The 18,473-nt window shown below is 39.9% G+C and overlaps 1 protein-coding gene across 1 annotated transcript in view; it reads left to right on the forward strand.

Moving 5' to 3' along the window:
* M1ap (meiosis 1 associated protein) overlaps positions 1-18,473 on the forward strand; it is a 95,302-nt gene that overhangs the window by 1,445 nt on the left and 75,384 nt on the right. The window contains exon 2 of the mRNA XM_008824732.2: positions 7,372-7,667. Coding sequence (XP_008822954.1) covers positions 7,428-7,667 — 240 coding nt within the window. The 5' untranslated portion in view covers positions 7,372-7,427. The remainder of the gene's footprint in view (positions 1-7,371; positions 7,668-18,473) is intronic.

The following is an 18,473-nucleotide window of genomic DNA, read 5'->3' on the forward strand; positions in this document are numbered from 1 at the left end:
AATTTCCTCATTTATAAGTTCCTTCACTAATGGCCACGTGTGACATATCTAAAATCTATCAAATGACAATGTCAACATTTGTACTGCTGTTACTTTTTTTTTCCCCCCTTTGATGAAGAGGCCATGTGTAGCCAGGGATAACCTTTCAAGTGCTGAATTATAGGCATAGGCTATCATGCCTGTTTTTTATGCACTGCTAGGACTTGAACCCAGAGCTTTTGTGCATGCTAAGCAAGCACCCTACCCAGTGAGCGACATTCCCACCTCACAGCTACTACTCTCTGACTCTATTTGTGTCTGATTCAAATTTCACTTTCAGCATTATCACTTTAGTTTCTTGCCTTCGCTTTTATTTTTGATGACCAATTCCCTCTTTCAATCATATATTTCTCTAGAATGTCATGTAGACCTGTCACAAGGAGGCAAGGAATAATATGATTACTCACTTTGTTGTCTGGACTCTGCAGTGACCATTCACTGGGAGACTTTAAAAAGAGTTACATAATGGTTCACTGATCATGACGATACACACCTGTTATTTACATAATGGTTTGAGGACTGGAGAACTAGATGTAATTTCTGCTTTATGTAATTACTCAGTTAATATTCCACAGCAACATGAAATTTGAACTGTTTTCTATAATTACCTAAGCTGTACTATACTGAAATTGGTACATATTAGAACTGTGCAAAGTGAAAACTGCCTATATCTAGAATAATGTTTTCAAGTTGGAAATGGTGGCTCACATCTGTAACACCAGCATTTGGGAGTCTGAGGGGGAGAAATGGTATGGCTCAAGGCCAATCTAGAATGTATAGTGAGTTTCAGGACAAACTGGACTACAGAGTAATAGATATAGCATGATGTTTTCATATATATGAAAGAAAATAGATAAGGATAGTAGATAAGACTTCTGGATGCCTATATTTCTATAAGAATGTGTCAGCCTCAAATAGAGCATATTTAGAAATTGACCCATGCACCAATTTGTTTTCTTTTTTATTTATTTTGTTTTGTTTTGTTTTTGGTCTTTTTGAGACAGGCTGGCCCCGATCTCACAGAGATCTGCCTGCCTCTGCTTCCTGAGTTCTGGGATTAAAGATGACAACCATCACTCTCTACCTGACCTGGTACTTGATACGTAGTCCAGGCTGACCTTGATCTTGTGGTAATCTTTCTGCTTAAGCCATGCACTAATTTAAAAGTATAGTTAAGAGATATTTACACTGTTTGCTTTCTTGGTAAGTACATTAGGCATTTATTTAGATTTCTGGTTCAAGAGTGATTTTAAGCCAGGGTTGGTGAGATGGCTCAGTGGGTAAAAGCACTTGCCAAAAAAGCCTGCCAACCTGAGTTCAATCCCCAAACCTACATGAAGGTAGAAAGAGAACCAACTCCACAAAGTTGTCCTCTGACTTCCACATATGTGTTGTGGTACATACACACTCCTACACACATGCATCATATACACATATAACAATAATAATAATAAAAATTTAAAGAGTATTTTCAGGAGAGATGGCTCAGTGTTTAAGAGCAATTGCTGCTCTTGTCAAGTACCTGAGTTTGGCTCCCAGCGCCCATATGGTGGCTCACAACCATCTGTAACTCCAGTTCCAGGGGATCCAACCCTCTTTTCTGGTAGTTGCAGGTACCAGGTACACATGTGGTGCACACATATACATGTTGGCAAAACATTCATACACATAAAATAAAAATAATCATGTAAGAGTACTTTCAAGCCAGGCCTGCTGATTCAAGCATGTAAGCACAACTATTCCAGAGGCTGAGGCAGGAAGATTACAGTTCAAGGATGCTTGGCCTGCAGAGTGACTTCAAGGCCAGCTTGAGATAATTTAACAAGTTCCTAGTTAAAATAATTTTTCTTTAATTTTTTTAAGAGTTAGGGTTATGGTTCTGTTGTAGAGCTTTTTCCTACCATGTATAAGTCCATGGGCTCAATCCCCAAGAAAGGGGGGGGAAAGGAAAAGAAAATAAGGTATTTTCAACAGATTAATACATTTATCCTTCTTCTTGTAGCCCCAGCTGGCCTGGAACTTACTTCGTAGACCAGGCTGGCCTCTACCTCTTGAGTGCTGGGACTAAAGGCATGTGTCACCACGCCCAGCACATTTATTCATTTATTTTTTTCAGCCATACTTAGCACATAATTAGAACTAAAAGAATATATCATTCAGTGAAAAATGCTGACCTTATAACCCTAAGGGAAAATATCTTTATAGATATTTATTTTGAGGAAAACATCTATCTATGGATTTTCAGATCATTTTTAAAGGTTCTGATTTCAAAGCCCTTTTGAAATTTACCATAGATCTCTTTCTGTTATAGATGCTTTTGTTTGTCCTGAGCTCTTTAGTTAAAAACAGTTGTAGAATCATTTTACATCTTGGAGGTGGTAGCACTTTTAAATCTATCTTTTCTATCATTTTTTTAATCATTGTAATTGTCCTGATTTTCTTTATGAAGTATCTTGACAGAGAAAATGTCATAAAACACATACAATTTAATAATTATGAAGTAAAGACACTTGTTGCCAAAATAAAGATCAAGAAATAGGATTTCACCAACACCCCAGAATGCCTTCCCACTTTGTCCCTTCTAGTCCTAATGCCCTCCTTCCTTTCTATAGAAATCACTGTCCTAATTTTTGTGATAATCATTTTCTTCTTTGTGTGTGTATGAGGTATATGTACACAAATGTGAGGGGGTATACATGCCTATGCACTCACACAGAGGCCAGAAGAGCATGGTGGGTGTTCTGCTGTACCATTCTCCACTATATTCTTTTGAGACAGGGTCTCTCACTGAACCTGGAGCTAGGCTGGTGTCTAGAGAGCCTCAGTGATTCTCCTATCTCCACCTTCACTGGGGCTACAGGCACATGTGCGACCACAATTGGCTTTTACATGGGTTCTGGGACCCTAACTCGGGTCCACTGAGCCACTCTCCAGTTCCTCCTTACTTTTATTCATAGTTTTTACCATGATGTATTAATACCTAAACAGTATAGCTCTTTTTTTATTTTTTAAATCAATGCAGATTGAATCATGCCATATTACATATTATTAAGTAATATTATGTAACATATAACAATATATTAGTACTATGTAATATGTGATATTATTATATATTATGTATTCTTGCTGCTTTTATTCAACACTATATTAGAGTCATCTATGTTGTGGCATATAACTAGTGAATTCATTTTCATCCCTGCTTATGTAAATATACCACAATGTATCCATTTGAATACAGATGGACATTTGTGTTATTTGCAGTTTCAGGTAATTATGAACAAGAATATTGCAGTCATTTTGCTACTTCCTTGATCTGACTTTGTTCATGCATCTTGGTGTATAACATTTTTCACATATATATAATTGTAAACATTAAATCTAAAAAGATTCATAAATTATAATTAGTAAACAGTAATGCAGCAATGTTATTAAATGCAAAATTAATATTAAAAAGTCAATTGTAAGCAGAGGGTGGTGGCACATGTCTGTCATCACAGCACTTGGGAAGTGGAGATCACAGGACTCAAGGCCAGCCTTTGCCACCTAGCAAATTTATGAACAGTTCACGTGATCCTATCTCAAAAAACTGAAAGAAGGGAACTGGAAAGATGGCTCAGCAGTTAAGAGTTTTACTCACAACCACATGTAACTCCAGTTCCAGGGAATTCATCTCCCTCTTCTGGCCTCTGAGGACACTGCACACACACAGTGCACACATAGACAAGCAGATACACATTTTTTAAAAAACTAAGGGGGCTGGAGAAATGGCTTAGCTGTTAAGAGCACTGACTGCTCTTGCAAAGGACCCAGGTTTGATTCCCAGCACCCACATGGCAGCTACAAACTGTCCTTAACTCCAGTTCCAGGGGAATCCTATGCCCTCTTCTGACCTCCGCGGCATTGCACAACACAGGTGCATTCACATACATGCAGGCAATACACTTATACACATAAAATGAAAATAGTAACCAGCATTCTTAACTGCTGAGCCATCTCTCCAGCCATGGCAGCTAACAACTGTCCATAACTCCAGTTCCAGGGGCTCTGATGACCTCTTCTGTCCTTCACGGGCATTGCACGACACAGGTGCACTTACCTACGTGCTGACAGTACACGAATACACATAAAATAAAAATAAATAAAATATTTTTTTAAATCTCAGTGCAGTACTATTCCTGATGTACATAGGGTTGTTAATTTAAAAGCAGAGGCTGTCATTATACTGGTGATTTTTCTTCCAATTCCAAAGGATCCAATGCCCTCTTCTGACCTCCATGGGCATTGCATGACACAGGCACACTGACATACATTCAAGCAATACACTCGTACACATAAAATAAAAATAATAATAAAATATTTTATTAAAAAACTGGGTTGTTATGTAGCCCTGGCCATCTCTCCAACCATACACATTGGATTTTAACAAAGGTTTTTGTGCATTTATAGAAGATTATATAATTTTTTCATTTAGTCTTTTAAATTTTTTGATTTTTTTTTTTTTTTTTTGGTCTTTTTGAGACAGGGTCTCCCTGTAGCCCCAGCTGTCCTGGAACTCACTATGTAGACCAGGCTGGCCTTGAACTCACAGAGATCCGCCTGCCTCTGCCTCCCAAGTGCTGGGATTAAAGGCGTGTGCCACCACACCTGGCTGATTTATTAATTTTTATTTAATGTGTATAAGTATTATGCCTGCATGTGTGTAAGTACATCCATGTTGTACAGTGCCCTCAGAGGACAGAGGAGGGTGTCAGACCCCCTGGAACTGGAGTTGCCAACAGTTGTTAGCCACCATGTGGTTGCTGGGATTCAAACCTGGGTCTTCTGCAAGAACAGCCAGTAATCTTAACTGCTGAGCCATCTCTCCAGCCCCTTATTTAGTCTTTTAATGTGATAAATTATAGTGATTGATAGTTGTAATGTTATATAAACTTATGCTCTCTACTTGTTTTTTGTTCTCTTCTTTTTGGCTTTTTGGTTTATTTTGGGTATTTGTTTGGTTTGGGGGTTTTGGGGGTTTGGTTTGCTTTTGTTTTCCGAGACAAAGGCTTACTCTGTAGCACAGACTGGCTCGGAACTGAGTACTGAGATTAGAGGTGTGAGACATCACACTTAGCTGACCTTATAAATCCAAGTTGGTCATGATGTGTTATTCTTTTTACATGTTTCTAATTTCAATCTTCCTGTCTTTAAAATTTTTACATCCAAGTTCACGAATGAAAAATAACTTTTTCTCCTTTTAAAAATTTTATTTATTTTTATTGTGTGTGTGTTGCCTGTGTTGTGTCTAAGTGCACCCATGTCATGCAATGCCCGTGGAGGCCAGAAAAGGGCATCATATCTCCCAGAACTTGAGTTAGCCAACATGTGGGTGCTGGGACCCAAACCCGGATCTTTTTCAGAAGCAGCCATTGCTCTTAACTGCTGAGTCATCTCCCCAGTTCCTCTTTTTTTTTTTTTTTTTTTTTCAATTAATAAATTTTTTTCTTTGACATTTTTCATACATATATGCATTCTGGTTACTCTTCCTCCTATACCTTTCATTTCCCTTCCACCCCTGCCAGCCCCACATCTTCCTTACAAATTTCTTTCACAATTTACTAGTTTTTGTTTGATTTCATGTTCCACAGAGTTTAACTAGGGTCCTCTAGTTCCTGCATTTGGAACTAGCCACAGCCTGTTGGGCTTGCCAGTGAATATATAACTGGATACTATGCCTCTCCCTACACAGAATCTGTTAGTTACCAATAAATCAGTAATAAACTGTAGGCTCTAGGAGCCTTCCTGGGTCCACAGCTGACTATTAGGAGATCCTAACTTGTGTGGGCTCCATGCTAATAGGCACAAGCTGCTGTGAGTTCATGATTTCCGTGGCCCTGTTAGAGTTAAGAGATGGCATTTTGCAGCCCTTCTCCATATCTTCCAGAACTTAACAATTCTTTCTGCCTCCTCTTCCACAGTGTTCCCTAAGCCTTAAGAGGGTGGTGTAAATGTCTTCTTTACGGCTGACTCCTCAATCATCCTTCATTCTCTGCATCTTATGCAGCCATGGGTCTTCACATTCACTTCTGTTCTCTGCAAGGACAAGCACCTCTGTTTAAGGCTGAGAGTAACCATTGTCTGTGGTTATGAACATAGTTATTTAGAAGGTGGCTTAATGATATATCAGTTCAACTAAGCAGTAGTCTTAGGTGTTCCCCCCCTCCACCAGGGCCCCAAACTCTACAGGCAAAGGTTTTGGACCAGTTTTACAGTATTAGGTATGGGTTCTCTCTTGTAGAACAGGCCTCAAATCCAATCAGAAAGTGGTTAATTACTCCCATAACAGCCATGTCACTACTTTACCAATGGGTACACCTTACCTAGAAGTTGGAATTATAATTCATAGAGTTCGCAACTGAGTAAGACCATTGGTGCCTTTGCACCACCCCCAACCCCCAACATCCTGCATATCATCTTCCAGAAGTAAGAGATAGCCAGCAGGGAGAAGACTTCCAGTTCAGTTTTCTGATTTCTCTATGTCTTTCATCCAAGGTATGTAGTATCTTCACCAATAGAGTCAGTCTTATCATCTAATTCTGGTGGGGAACCAAGAAGAATTACAAGAACTTGTATTATTTTGGGGGCTCCTGGAGCCTCCCTAACTAACAGCTCCTACAGAGTTATCCCACACTTGGCACTGTGAGGAGACTTATAATATGGTGGGAGAGACAGTCATAGAAACAAATTATAATACAGCATAACAATTACTCATAAAGAAACAGTGTTTATGAAAGCACATAGCTTACATGAACTATGCGGCATGGTGATACATACCTGAAATGCCAGCACTTGGGAGGTAGAGGCAGGAAGATGAGCAGTTCAAGGTCATTCTCAACATAGCGTTAGGTTATATGAAACCCTGTCTCAAAACAAAACAAAACTGAAGTAGGACTTTTGTGTAACTTTATTTATTTTTTGTCTTTTTTTTGAGACACGGACTCCTTGTAGCCCCAGCTGTCCTGGAACTCACTATGTAGACCAGGCTGGCCTCGAACTCACAAAGATCCACCTGTCTCTGCCTCCCAAGTGCTGGGATTAAAGGCGTGCGCCACCATGCCTGGCAACTTCTTTATTATTTGTTCCTTTCAGCATCTCTAAGCATTTTCAGACTTTCGATATACTCGAACTTCTAGATACTTTTGGTGCTAATAGTAAGGGATGGCCTTGACAAGTTTGATTTAGTACCCAATCTGAATCCTTTTTGGACTTGGTTCCCTCAATTTATAGTCTATGTTTCAACAAAGTGCCTAATTCAGTTTTCTGAAAGCCAATGGTTTCTCTTTCCTTTCTTTTAGGTATAAAAAATATCCATTAAGTAGTGGCTACAGTTCCACGCTGGTTTGGCTGCCATGCATCGTAAGAAAACTGTTAGAAAAGGGTCCTCCCCTACCACGAAGATTAACCAGCAACCTCCGAGGCTTCTTGTTGTGCATGTTGCTCTACCTTCCTGGGCTGAAATCTGCTCCAATCTCTGTGAGGCTTTGCAGAATTTTTTCTCGATAGCCTGCAGTTTGATGGGTCCCAGCCGCATGTCTCTGTTCAGTTTATATATAGTACAAAATCAACATGAGTGCATCCTCCCTTTTGTGGTAAGTTTGTCTATTCTTACTCACTGTATCCTGAAAGCAAAGATGAGATTTTTTTAAATAAATAATTTATTGAGAATTTCATACATGCATATAAGGTGTTTTGATCAAATCCATACCCACTCCCTCCCCTCCAACTCCTCCCATATCTCCCCATCACTTTTTTCTGATAACTTCTTTGATTTATTATTTTTATGGGGCTTTTGCTACTTTAACATTCCCCTTTCTGAAGAAGTAACCCTAAAATCTTTTTTGTTTGTTTTTTACTATTATTTTATGTGTATGTGTATATTGCCTGCATGTAGGTAAATGCACTTGTGTCATGCAATGCCCTGGAAGATCAGAAGAGGCTGTTGGATCCCCTGGGGCTGGAGTTACAGACAGTTGTTAGCTGCCATGTGGGTGCTGGAATTCAAACCCGGGTCTTCTGCACAACCAGTGTTCTTAACCACTGAGCCATCTCTCCAGCCCCAACCCTAAAATCTTTTAAGGATTAGATAAAACTCCCAAATATTTATGACATTTTTGGCCTTTGGAAGGGAGTAGATTGCTAAGAGGCCCAAGGACTTTGAGTTTTAGCCAAGAAACTGGCTACTTTTCTTTGGGGTCTTTTTACCATAACTACCTAGAGAATTCCTTCCTCCTATTCTTTTTTTTTTAAAATATTTTAATTATTATTATTATTTTATGTGTATGAGTGTATTGCCTGCATGTATGTGAGTGCACCTGTGTCGTGCAATGCTGCGGAGGTCAGAAGAGGGCTTCGGATTCCCCTAGAACTGGAGTTAAGGATGGTTAGTAGCCACCATGTGGGTGCCGAGAATCAAACCTGGATCCTCTGCAAGAGCAATCAGTGCTCTTAACCGCTGAGCCATCTCTCCAGCCCCCCTTCTTCCTATTCTTATCACACCATCCTCTGAAGAGGTTATCCAAATTGTCAGTAGGTAATTGGGATGCAGACCGCTCTGGCTTCTTCCATGCTGAACAGGGACACAAGGTGAGGCAATTGGAGTACCCCTTTGGTGGGTCTATGTAAAAGACTCCCAAATTGCATAACTCTTATCTCGAGGAGGAAAAGAAAGTCTTTGAATCATGAATAGGAGATGTGAAGGAGAAGTAATGGCAAGAGTAATTAGCATTACAAGCTCTAGACAGAGAAAAAAGTCAGAAGAGGGCAATTTAAACCACTTTACATCCCATTTTACCACTATTGCCTCTTCAGTGCTAATAAACAGATGCATCCAGGTCCATACCTTTACCGAGTTTATATTGTACTGATAGATTTAAAATGGTTATTCATCTATCTGTAGGTATGAAGGACTTAATACTTATTTGGTGCATTCTCACTACAAACAATGTCTTTGTTTATAAATGTTGCCTCAGGGTATCAATAAGAAAATAATAATGAGAAGGTTTAAGAAAAGATTGAGAGTTGGAAGGTCAAAGTTAGTAAGATTAAGATGGCTAGATATTTCCAGAAAGGAAGGAATAATAAGACTTTTAAGCAAGTTTGTTAAAGGTCTGAGTAAGTTTATAGAAGTAGAAGGCAGTTGCAGTTGTTACAGTAGTTAATGTTACAACAAAGAATTTTTTTTCAGTCTACTAAGGTCATTTGAGGATCTGTTCCTCAGGGATCACATGGGCTTGGGAGGAGCTCTTGGCTCCTTTCTTTTACCAGTTCCATTTATATGAAGATAAGTCAAAGGTCCTGCTCGACCATGTCTGGCTTCACTTGAAGCATGAATGAGATATTTCCTCTGAGTTGACCCTCCTCTTTGTAGACTGGGTAAGTCCATCTCATGGGGTCTCCATGGCCTCCCTGAACAAGAGGACAGGTGACTCACCACAGTAACGGGGTATTTTGAGAGATGTTCCATAGTCCCCTGGAACTTAGTCGACCTTGGAGGGTAAGGGACAAAAACTGTCCTTAAATCCCTCTGGCCAGATTAGTATAGGCCTCAAACTATGGCTGTTAAATATCCAATAAGGTTAGTTCCACCAACCTGGTACTTTTAATTATCATGTGCTATGTAGATAAGGTTTAGGACAAGAACCACATATTCTCAAATAAATATTAACTAAATTTATATTTTGTTCCTTAAACTAGACTAAACTATGACCATAGAAATTTTAAGATTATGTGTATATTATTTTTGTCTTTTGTCTCATCCTTTATATACCATAACAAACCTACACAGACCTTCATCACTTGCTTAGGCTTTCTCATTTTTTTCTATTTTGGAGAATATTTCCATTCCCATATCCTTTTAACATCTTTTACAGTCTCGTTTTCTTTTTTTTAAAATAACTATGAGACACAATAGCATTAACAAATAAATTTTCCATCTGTTGTGAGACTTCTTTTCCTGGGGATGCTAAGCAAAAAGATGAGATTTCTATAGCAAAGCTCACAGTTATTACTTACAATAAAAACCACACTATTTCCTCATATCCAATTAACCCACGTGAGCCAGAAGTTATGTGTGTATATGGGGCTCACACTGCAAAAGGGAAGTCCCTGAATTATTAATCTAGGAGTTAAAATAGCCTGCATGCCATCCCTTTCTGCTCCATAGAGAAGAGAAACCTTGGCATTTACAGTCTTTGAAATGTAAACATATTTAGTCTCTAAATCTCTTCAGAGTTCCCTGACTATTCACTCATTCTCTTTCATCTGAAACTTGTCCATTTCTTCCCAAATTTGTCCTGAGGTATGGGCGTGCGGGGATCTCGGGGCACCAGCTGCTGGGCGTGGCGCCGGTCTCCTGCATGCACCTGGGGGTGCAGCGGGTCCCACACCATGTCGCTGTGGGTCTCTGCTACCGGAGCTGGCGGCTCTAGGACCGCTGTCAGCTGCCTGGGTTCTGTTTCAATTTCCATCTTGCACTCTCCCTCTAAGTTCGAGACCTGTTGGCCACCAGGTCACGAGGGGAGGTGCGAAAGCAGGGTCTTCTTGAGTTGAAGGATAGCTTTCTTTCCCCCCCCCACCCCCCACTGGATCACAGGATTTTAGTGTTACAGCTTCAGACAAGTGACTCAGCTCAGATCTCAGTGATTCAGCTCCAGCTCCAACTTTATTGGGGTAAAACTAGGACTATTTATAGTGTGGAGACAGTAGAAGAAGTCTTAGCTGATAGGTACTTTTAGGATGCCTCATTTACATAGGGAGGTGGGCTTCTATCAGGCTATCAGACAATGCCTGATTAAAACCTGGTAGCTCCTGTGCCGGAGGGCATGTATCTTGTGACAGGCATTTCAAAAGTAAGTCAGGGAGGAGAGCAGAAAGCGCCCCGCTGAGAAGGGGAGTCTCCCCATTCGCGCCGAGCCAGCTTGTGGCTATCCGGACATGGGGAGACTGCTACCCTAAACAGCAGGGGTCCCCAACACTGAGGCAAAACTCAAGGTACTAATTTTTTTTGCTCAGAAAACCCTAACTGTAAAAACATGAAGATATTTTATCTGCCGGGTCTGGCAGCCCACATCTTTAACCCCAGCACTCAGGAGGCAGAGGCAAGTGGATCTCTGTGAGTTCACCAGCCTGGTCTACATAGTGAGTTCCAGGCCAGGTAGGGCTATAGGGAGACCTTGTCTCAAAAAAATGTATTTTATCTGTGTTCTACTCAGGTGAAATTTTAATTTCAGGTAAAAACACCACTTAAGGTTTTAGAAAGCAGTAGCAATATTTTCTCAAAGCTCTCTCATAAACATTTATTCTCCCTACTCCCCCCCCAAAAAAAATTCAAGTCTTCCCTTTCTCTTTTATATAAAGTTCAGATCACAGGGATGAGAAAGACTTCCACGGTTTCTATGCATCTTTAACCTTGATTCTGATATATCTTAGTCAATGGACATAAATTATGTCTTTAAGATAACCAAAGGAGAGAGGCATCTAAATTAAATGACACCATACATCCAATGGCCCTAACAGACACTACCAAATATTTCCACCCAAGCATCAAAGAATACACTTTCTATTCAGCACTCCATGGAACTCTTTTCAAAAATTGACCACATACTGGGGCACAAAACAAGCCTCAACAAATACCAAAAAAATTGAAATAATTCCATGCATTCTAGCAGACCACAATGCAATAAAGCTTAAAATCAACAACAGAAGAAGCCCTAGTAACTACATGAATTCATGGAGATTAAACAACATACTCCTGAATGATGAGTGTGTCAAAGGAGAAATTAAGAAAGAAAGCTGGGCATGGTGGCATACACCTTTAGTCCCAGCACTTGGGAGGCAGAGGCAGGCATGTCTCTGTGAGTTCAAGGCCAGCCTGACCTATATAGTGAGTTCCAGGCCAGCTGAGGCTACAGGAAGACCCTGTCTCAAAAAGACAAAAAAAAAAACAAAAACAAAAACAAAAACCCTCTGTGACACTTTAAAAGCTTTCTTAAGAGGGAAGTTTATAGCTCTAAGTGCCTTCATTAAAAAATCAGAAAGGGGCTGGAGAGAAGGCTCAGCAGTTAAGAACACTGGTTGTTCTTGCAGAAGACCCAGGTTCAAATCCCAGCACCCACATGGCAGCTAACAACTGTCCATAACTCCAATCCCAAGGGATCTGACAGCCTCTTCTGACCTCCGTGAGCATTGCACAACACAGGTGCACTTACCTACATGCAGGCAATACATGGATACACATAAAATAAAAATAATAATTTTTTTTAAATCAGAAAGAGCACAAATAAATTACTTAACATTCCAACTCAAGACTCTGGAAAGGCAAGAACAAATGAAACCCAAACCCAGGAGAAGAGAAGAAATAACAAAAATCAAAGCAGAAATTAATGAAGTAGAAACAAACAATACAAAGAATCAATGAATCTAAGAGCTGGTTCTTTGAAAAGCTAAACAAGTCCAGTTCACCAAAAGAAAGAAAGAGCAAACTGAAATCAACAAAATCAGAGAAAGGGGAAACATCACAACAGACAACCAAAAGATCCAGAACATTATAAGGGAATATTTTAAAAACCCATACTCTATTAAATTTGGAAGCCTAAAAGAAATGTATGGGTAGCTAAAATCATGGGAACCACCAACGTTAAACCAAGAAGATATCAACAGTTTAAACAGACCCATAATATATAAGGAAATTGAAACCCAAAGGGAATTGGACTGGAGGGAACATACTTCAACATACTTAAAACTATATGCAACAAACACACAGCCAACATCTTTCTAAATGAAAAAAAAAAACTGGAAGCATTCACATTTAAATCAGGAGCAAGCTGGCGTGGTCACACACACCTTTAATCCCAGCACTTGGGAGGCAGAGGCAGGTGGATCTCTGTAAGTTCAAGGCCAGCCTGGTCTACATAGTGGGTTCCAGGACAGCTGGGGCTACAGGGAGCCCCGGTCCAAAAAAGACCAAAAAAAAAAAAAAAAATCGGGAACAAGACAAGGATGTCCACTCTCTCCCCTCCTTTTCTTTTTTCTTTTTTTTTTTTTGCCTGTTTTTTTTTTAAATCCTAAATAAACTAGTTAGCATAGGGTGGGGGGTTATTTACAGAAGAGTGGGTACTCCCCATTTATGGCTGTGCTGGAAAATTCACACTCAAACGTAGATCCCATGACTTCTCAACAGCTGCGCAAAATGGCGAGAGAGGTGCCTCACGGCATTCTCAGCATATATATCCTTAGCCCCTCTCCCACATGCAGCTAAGGTCGACTGATTGGTTGGTACTTCTTTTCAATATAGTGCTTGAAACTCTTGCTAGAGCAATAAGTCAAGAGAAGGAAATTAAAGGGAGTACAAATTGGAAAGGAAGAGGTCAAATTCTTCCTTTTTGCAGATGATATGATACTATACCTATGAGATCCCAAAAATTCCACCAGAAAACTCCTAGAACTGATTGACACTTTCAGTAAAGTGTCAGGTTACAAAATTAATCTACAAAAATCAGCAGCCTTTTTATATACCAATAACAAGCTATTGGAGAAAGAGTACAGGGAAACCCTCCCATTCATAATAGCCTCAAAAATAAAATAAAATAAAATATCTCAGAATAAATCTGACCAAAAACATCAAAGATCTCTACAACAAAAATTTTAAATCTTTAAAGAAAGAGATTGAGGAAGACACCAGATGGAAGGACCTCCCATGCTCATGTATTGGAAGGATTAATATTGTGAAAATGACCATCCTACCAAAACCAATATAGATTCAATGCAAACCCAATCAAAATCTCTATAGCATACTTTACAGAATTAGAAAAAAAAAATCCTTAAATTCATATGGAAGAACAAAAGACCCCAGATAGCCAAAGCAACCCTGAGCACAAAGAGCAATGCTGGGAAGATTACTACACCAGATCTCAAACTATACTACAGAGCTATAGTCATAAAAACAGCATGGTATTGGCACAAAAATAGACACATAGATCAATAGAACGACCCAAACATCAGTACACACAACTTCAGCCACTGATATTTGACAAAGGTGTTAAGAATACACCATGGAGGAAAGACAGCATCTTCAACAAATGGTACTGGCAAAACTGGATCTCCACCTGTAGAAGAATGAAACTAGATCCTTATCTTTCACAAAAGTCAACTCCAAATGGATCAAAGATGTCAATGTTTAACTCAAAACTCTGAAACTGTTAGAAGAAAACATTGGTAATAACCTACAAGATATAGGTGTAGGAAAGGACTTTCTAAATCAGACACCAATTGCTTAGGAATTAAGGTCAACAATCAACAAGTAGAACCTCATTAAACTAAGATTTCGTCTTACTCCAGTCAGACTGGCTAAGTTCAAGAGAACAATTGATACCAAATGCTGGTGAGGATGTGGAGAAAGGGAAAATGCTCATTCACTGCTGGTGGGATTGCAAACACATGCAACCCCTGTGGAAAGTAGGGTGTCTCAAAAAACTAAAAAATGAACCTATCATATGACCCAGTTATACCACTTCTTGGCATATATGCAAAGGACTCATCCTATTGCAGAGATACTTATACAACCATGTTTGTTGCTGCTCTTTTCACAATAGCTAAGAGATGGAAGCAACCTAAGTGCCTCTCAGCTGATAAGTGGTTAATGAAAATGTGGTCCATTTACACAATGGAGTTCTACCCAGCAGTAAAGAAAGATGAAATAATGAAATTTGCAGGTAAATGGATGGATTGAGAAACTGCTACACTAAGTGAAGTAACACAGACTGAGAAAAACAAAGATGTATGTTCTCCCTCATTTGTGGATTCTAGTACTAGATCCTTATGAGTGCATATCCTGATGTAACTACAGGAACCAGGAAAATGGAAGGGAACCAGGGAGGTAAAGGGAAAGAAGGAACACAAGAGAGAAGAATAGTGGGAGACAGGTGTTACTAAGGGAGAAATGTGTAAAAAGGGGGTTAGTTAAATGGGAGGGGGGAGGAGGGCTATAAAGGAACTATGGGAATAAAGGGGAAGAAGGAGCTCAAGAGAGGTGAGACCATAGGAGACAAATTATCAAGGGAGAAATGGGAAAAAATGGGGATACTTTAAATTGGGAGGGTGGGGAAGGAGGATAAGACAGGGAGAGAAAAAGGAGAGATAAATAATGCCTAGCTAGCATAAAAAGCCAGAGGGAATGGTGTTAGTCCAAAAACCTACACATATGAAAAATTACACTTACAATATCACTATATGAGTCTGTTGAGTATAGCTGAAGGCTACATAATAAGAAACAGTGCCAGACAGGAGAAACTTTCCTTTGAGTTGTTGGCCAGGATAGTCCAACAGACTTCTAAAATCACACAGGTTATTGCCACAGTTCTTGATTACCTTCCACAACCTGATGGTAAGACCCTATTGCTTAAGACAGGACACACTTTGAACACAAGAGTCAAGCAACAAAGGTGAAACTGACCTGGAAGCCACCTTTCCTGAAGGCTAGCTCTCATAGCTTTGGAGAACACCACAAAAGCTGGTAAGGGAGAAGTTCAATTGATGATACAACCCCAGCTTCAAGGCCTAAAAAGTACATCAATGACCAGCACAGCAAATGACATTGGTGCAGTAGTGGCACTTTTATTTGGGGGCTAATCAACAGCTAACTAATTGGACTTGAAGCCCACTCAATGGAAGGAAACTCATGTGTGGTACTATAAACCTAGCCAACTCACATAGCTGGAAAGGTCATAGATCTTAGAGAAAACTCCAAAGCTGTCATATCCCTAAACAGTTGTAATATGGATCCTTAAATTTGCAGACAAGTATCCCAGGAACCACCCATCAAAGAAGCTTCTTCTTCAACTGACAGAGATAGTTACAGAGTTCCACAACTGGTCACACACAGAGATTGTCTGTGAATTGCCCAAGCCTAAGTGGCACATCTAGGATGCAACCCGTACCCCTAAGGCTCATGGAACGTAGAACAAGGGATAAAGAGAACACGAATGCATCTTACAATTCTCATCAATGAAGCTCCCTCATGCAACCAGAGGGCCAGGAATGCAAAAGGTTACAAATGGCCAAAATACAGAATAATAAGAGTCTGCAGAGTGTGGGTACTTGGACAGGGCTCCCATATTAAAAGCCACCCACCCAGGGCTCAGGGATCATTTCTGAAAAGGGGGTGGAAAGATTGTAAGAGCCAGGGAGGAGGTGAATGACCATATGAAAATAGTCCTACAGGCTCCTGGGATTCTTTTCATACAAACCTACAGCAATGGTGTCAGCATACACAAGACCCATGCAAACTTAAGTAGACAAAGAACACAGAACTGTGGAAATGAACAGCAGGCCCCAACCTTAGTTGAAGAATTATTGGCAGCTGATTACTGCTGGGCGAGAATAAGCTGATCATCTTAAAGGGAGGGACTCCAGATAAACTGACTAGATCTCAGTGGATTAACTTACACTGAGGGACATCTGGGAACACTAACTTTACATGACAGGTCTTAACACAAATGACAGAAGGTATGAACTCCAGTGGGAGGGGCTAAGGGAGGGTGCCAAAGGGGAAAGGGGTATAAAGATAATTTTCTGTATGAAATACACAAAAATTCAATTAAATTTTTTTTCTTTTTGATACAGGGTCTCCTTGTATCCCCAGCTGTCCTGGAACTCACTATGTAGACCAGGCTGGCCTTGAACTCACAGAGATCCAAGTGCTGGGATTAAAGGTATACACCACCATGCCCGGCTCAATTTAAAAAAAAAATTTAAAGATAACCAAAGGAGGGAATTCTATACTCTATTGCTGAAGTATTTGTGTGCTATCTAACTAGAATCCATTTATTATTAAATTGATGTCTTATTTTCCTCATTGAAAGTGGAAAGGTTATATCTCTCTTGGTACTGTAAAGGATGAAAATAATATACATTGCTTTATGCTTCCTGAGTTACACCATTATAAAATAAAACATACTTGAATTACTTTGACTGTAGTCTGGGCTCACTGAAGTCAGAGTTTACCTCTCAAAATGAATCATACAGGGGCTAGAGAGATGGCTCAGTGGTTAAGAACACTGACTGTTCTTGCAAAGGACCAGAGTTCGGTTCCCAGCACCCACATGGTGGCTAACTACTCTCCCTAACTCCAGTTTCAGGGGATCTGATGCCCTCTTTCTGACCTCCTCTGGCATTGCATGACATGGATGTGCTAATGTTCAGGGTCCGAAGAATTCCCTGAATTGACCTCTCAGACACTAAGTCTCAGTAAGAACACAAGCGCTTTATTGGAACCAACTGGCTGGGGACACAGACAGTCTCAGGAGCTGTACTGTGAAAATGCAGGGCTTTTAAGCACAAAAGCTGCAAAAAGCACAAAGCAGGGGATTTCTATAGAAACAATAAAAAGAAGAATCAGGAAAGGATTTGAATAATCTAGGGCTGATTTCCAGAGCCTTAACCTATACAGCCATTGGCTAGCTTACCTGGGGCAGAACATTCTTCCTCTTCTGCCCCAGACCATTTCCATAGAAACCATAAACAGATGTACCAGGGAAGGGTTTGAATAATGGAAGGGATTTCCAGAGTCAGGTGGAGGGCAGCTCTTTCTCAGAGGACAGGGAGGGGGTCTGAGGGACACTCTCCTTCACTTGTATACATGCGGGCAATATTCTCACATGCATAAAATAAAAATAAAATATTTTTAAAATGAATCATACAGAAAAAGTTTTTGTTTGTTTAAATGCTCCAGGTACTTAATCTAGTGATTTTGTTCTATACATTGTTATTTCAGCTGGGTTGCTGATAGGAAATTGATAAAATTAATTAAGGAATTCAACAATTTAGGTAGAATTTGGTTCCTCTGATCATCTATTTCTGTGTACCAGATTATACCAGAACATAATGACTTTAAACAATAAATGTTTATTATCTCATGGTTATTATGAGTTAAATATTCATAAGCAGCTCAAGTAGGTGGCTCAAGCTTGGGGTTCCTCATGAGACTACAATAAAGATGTCAGTCAGAACTAAGCAAAGCTCATTTCAGGCCTCATTAAATGTGCTGCATTGTTAAGTTGCTCTTCCTCATCCTCTTTTACCATGTCCATGTCCACACATACTTCTTCCAACTTGGGAACATCATTCCGGCTTCTCATCACACTACGCTGCAGTTCACAAGAACTCTAAAGGGTGTGAACTCTTTCAAAGAAAGACCAGAGCTGGAGAGGGTCCGGCTGCTCTTGCAGAAGATCCAGATTCAGTTCCCAGCACCCATACAGCAGCTAACAACTGTCCCGAACTCCAGTTCCAAGGGGTCCAACACCCTCTTCTGACTTCCATGAGCATTGCCCAACATAGGTGCACTTACATATATGCAGGCAATACATTCATACACATAACAATAATTTTGATTTTTTTTT

The sequence above is a fragment of the Nannospalax galili genome, unplaced genomic scaffold, assembly GCF_000622305.1.
Source record: "Nannospalax galili isolate Female #2095 unplaced genomic scaffold, S.galili_v1.0 scaffold389, whole genome shotgun sequence".
In the NCBI taxonomy this organism is placed as follows: Eukaryota; Metazoa; Chordata; class Mammalia; order Rodentia; family Spalacidae; genus Nannospalax; species Nannospalax galili.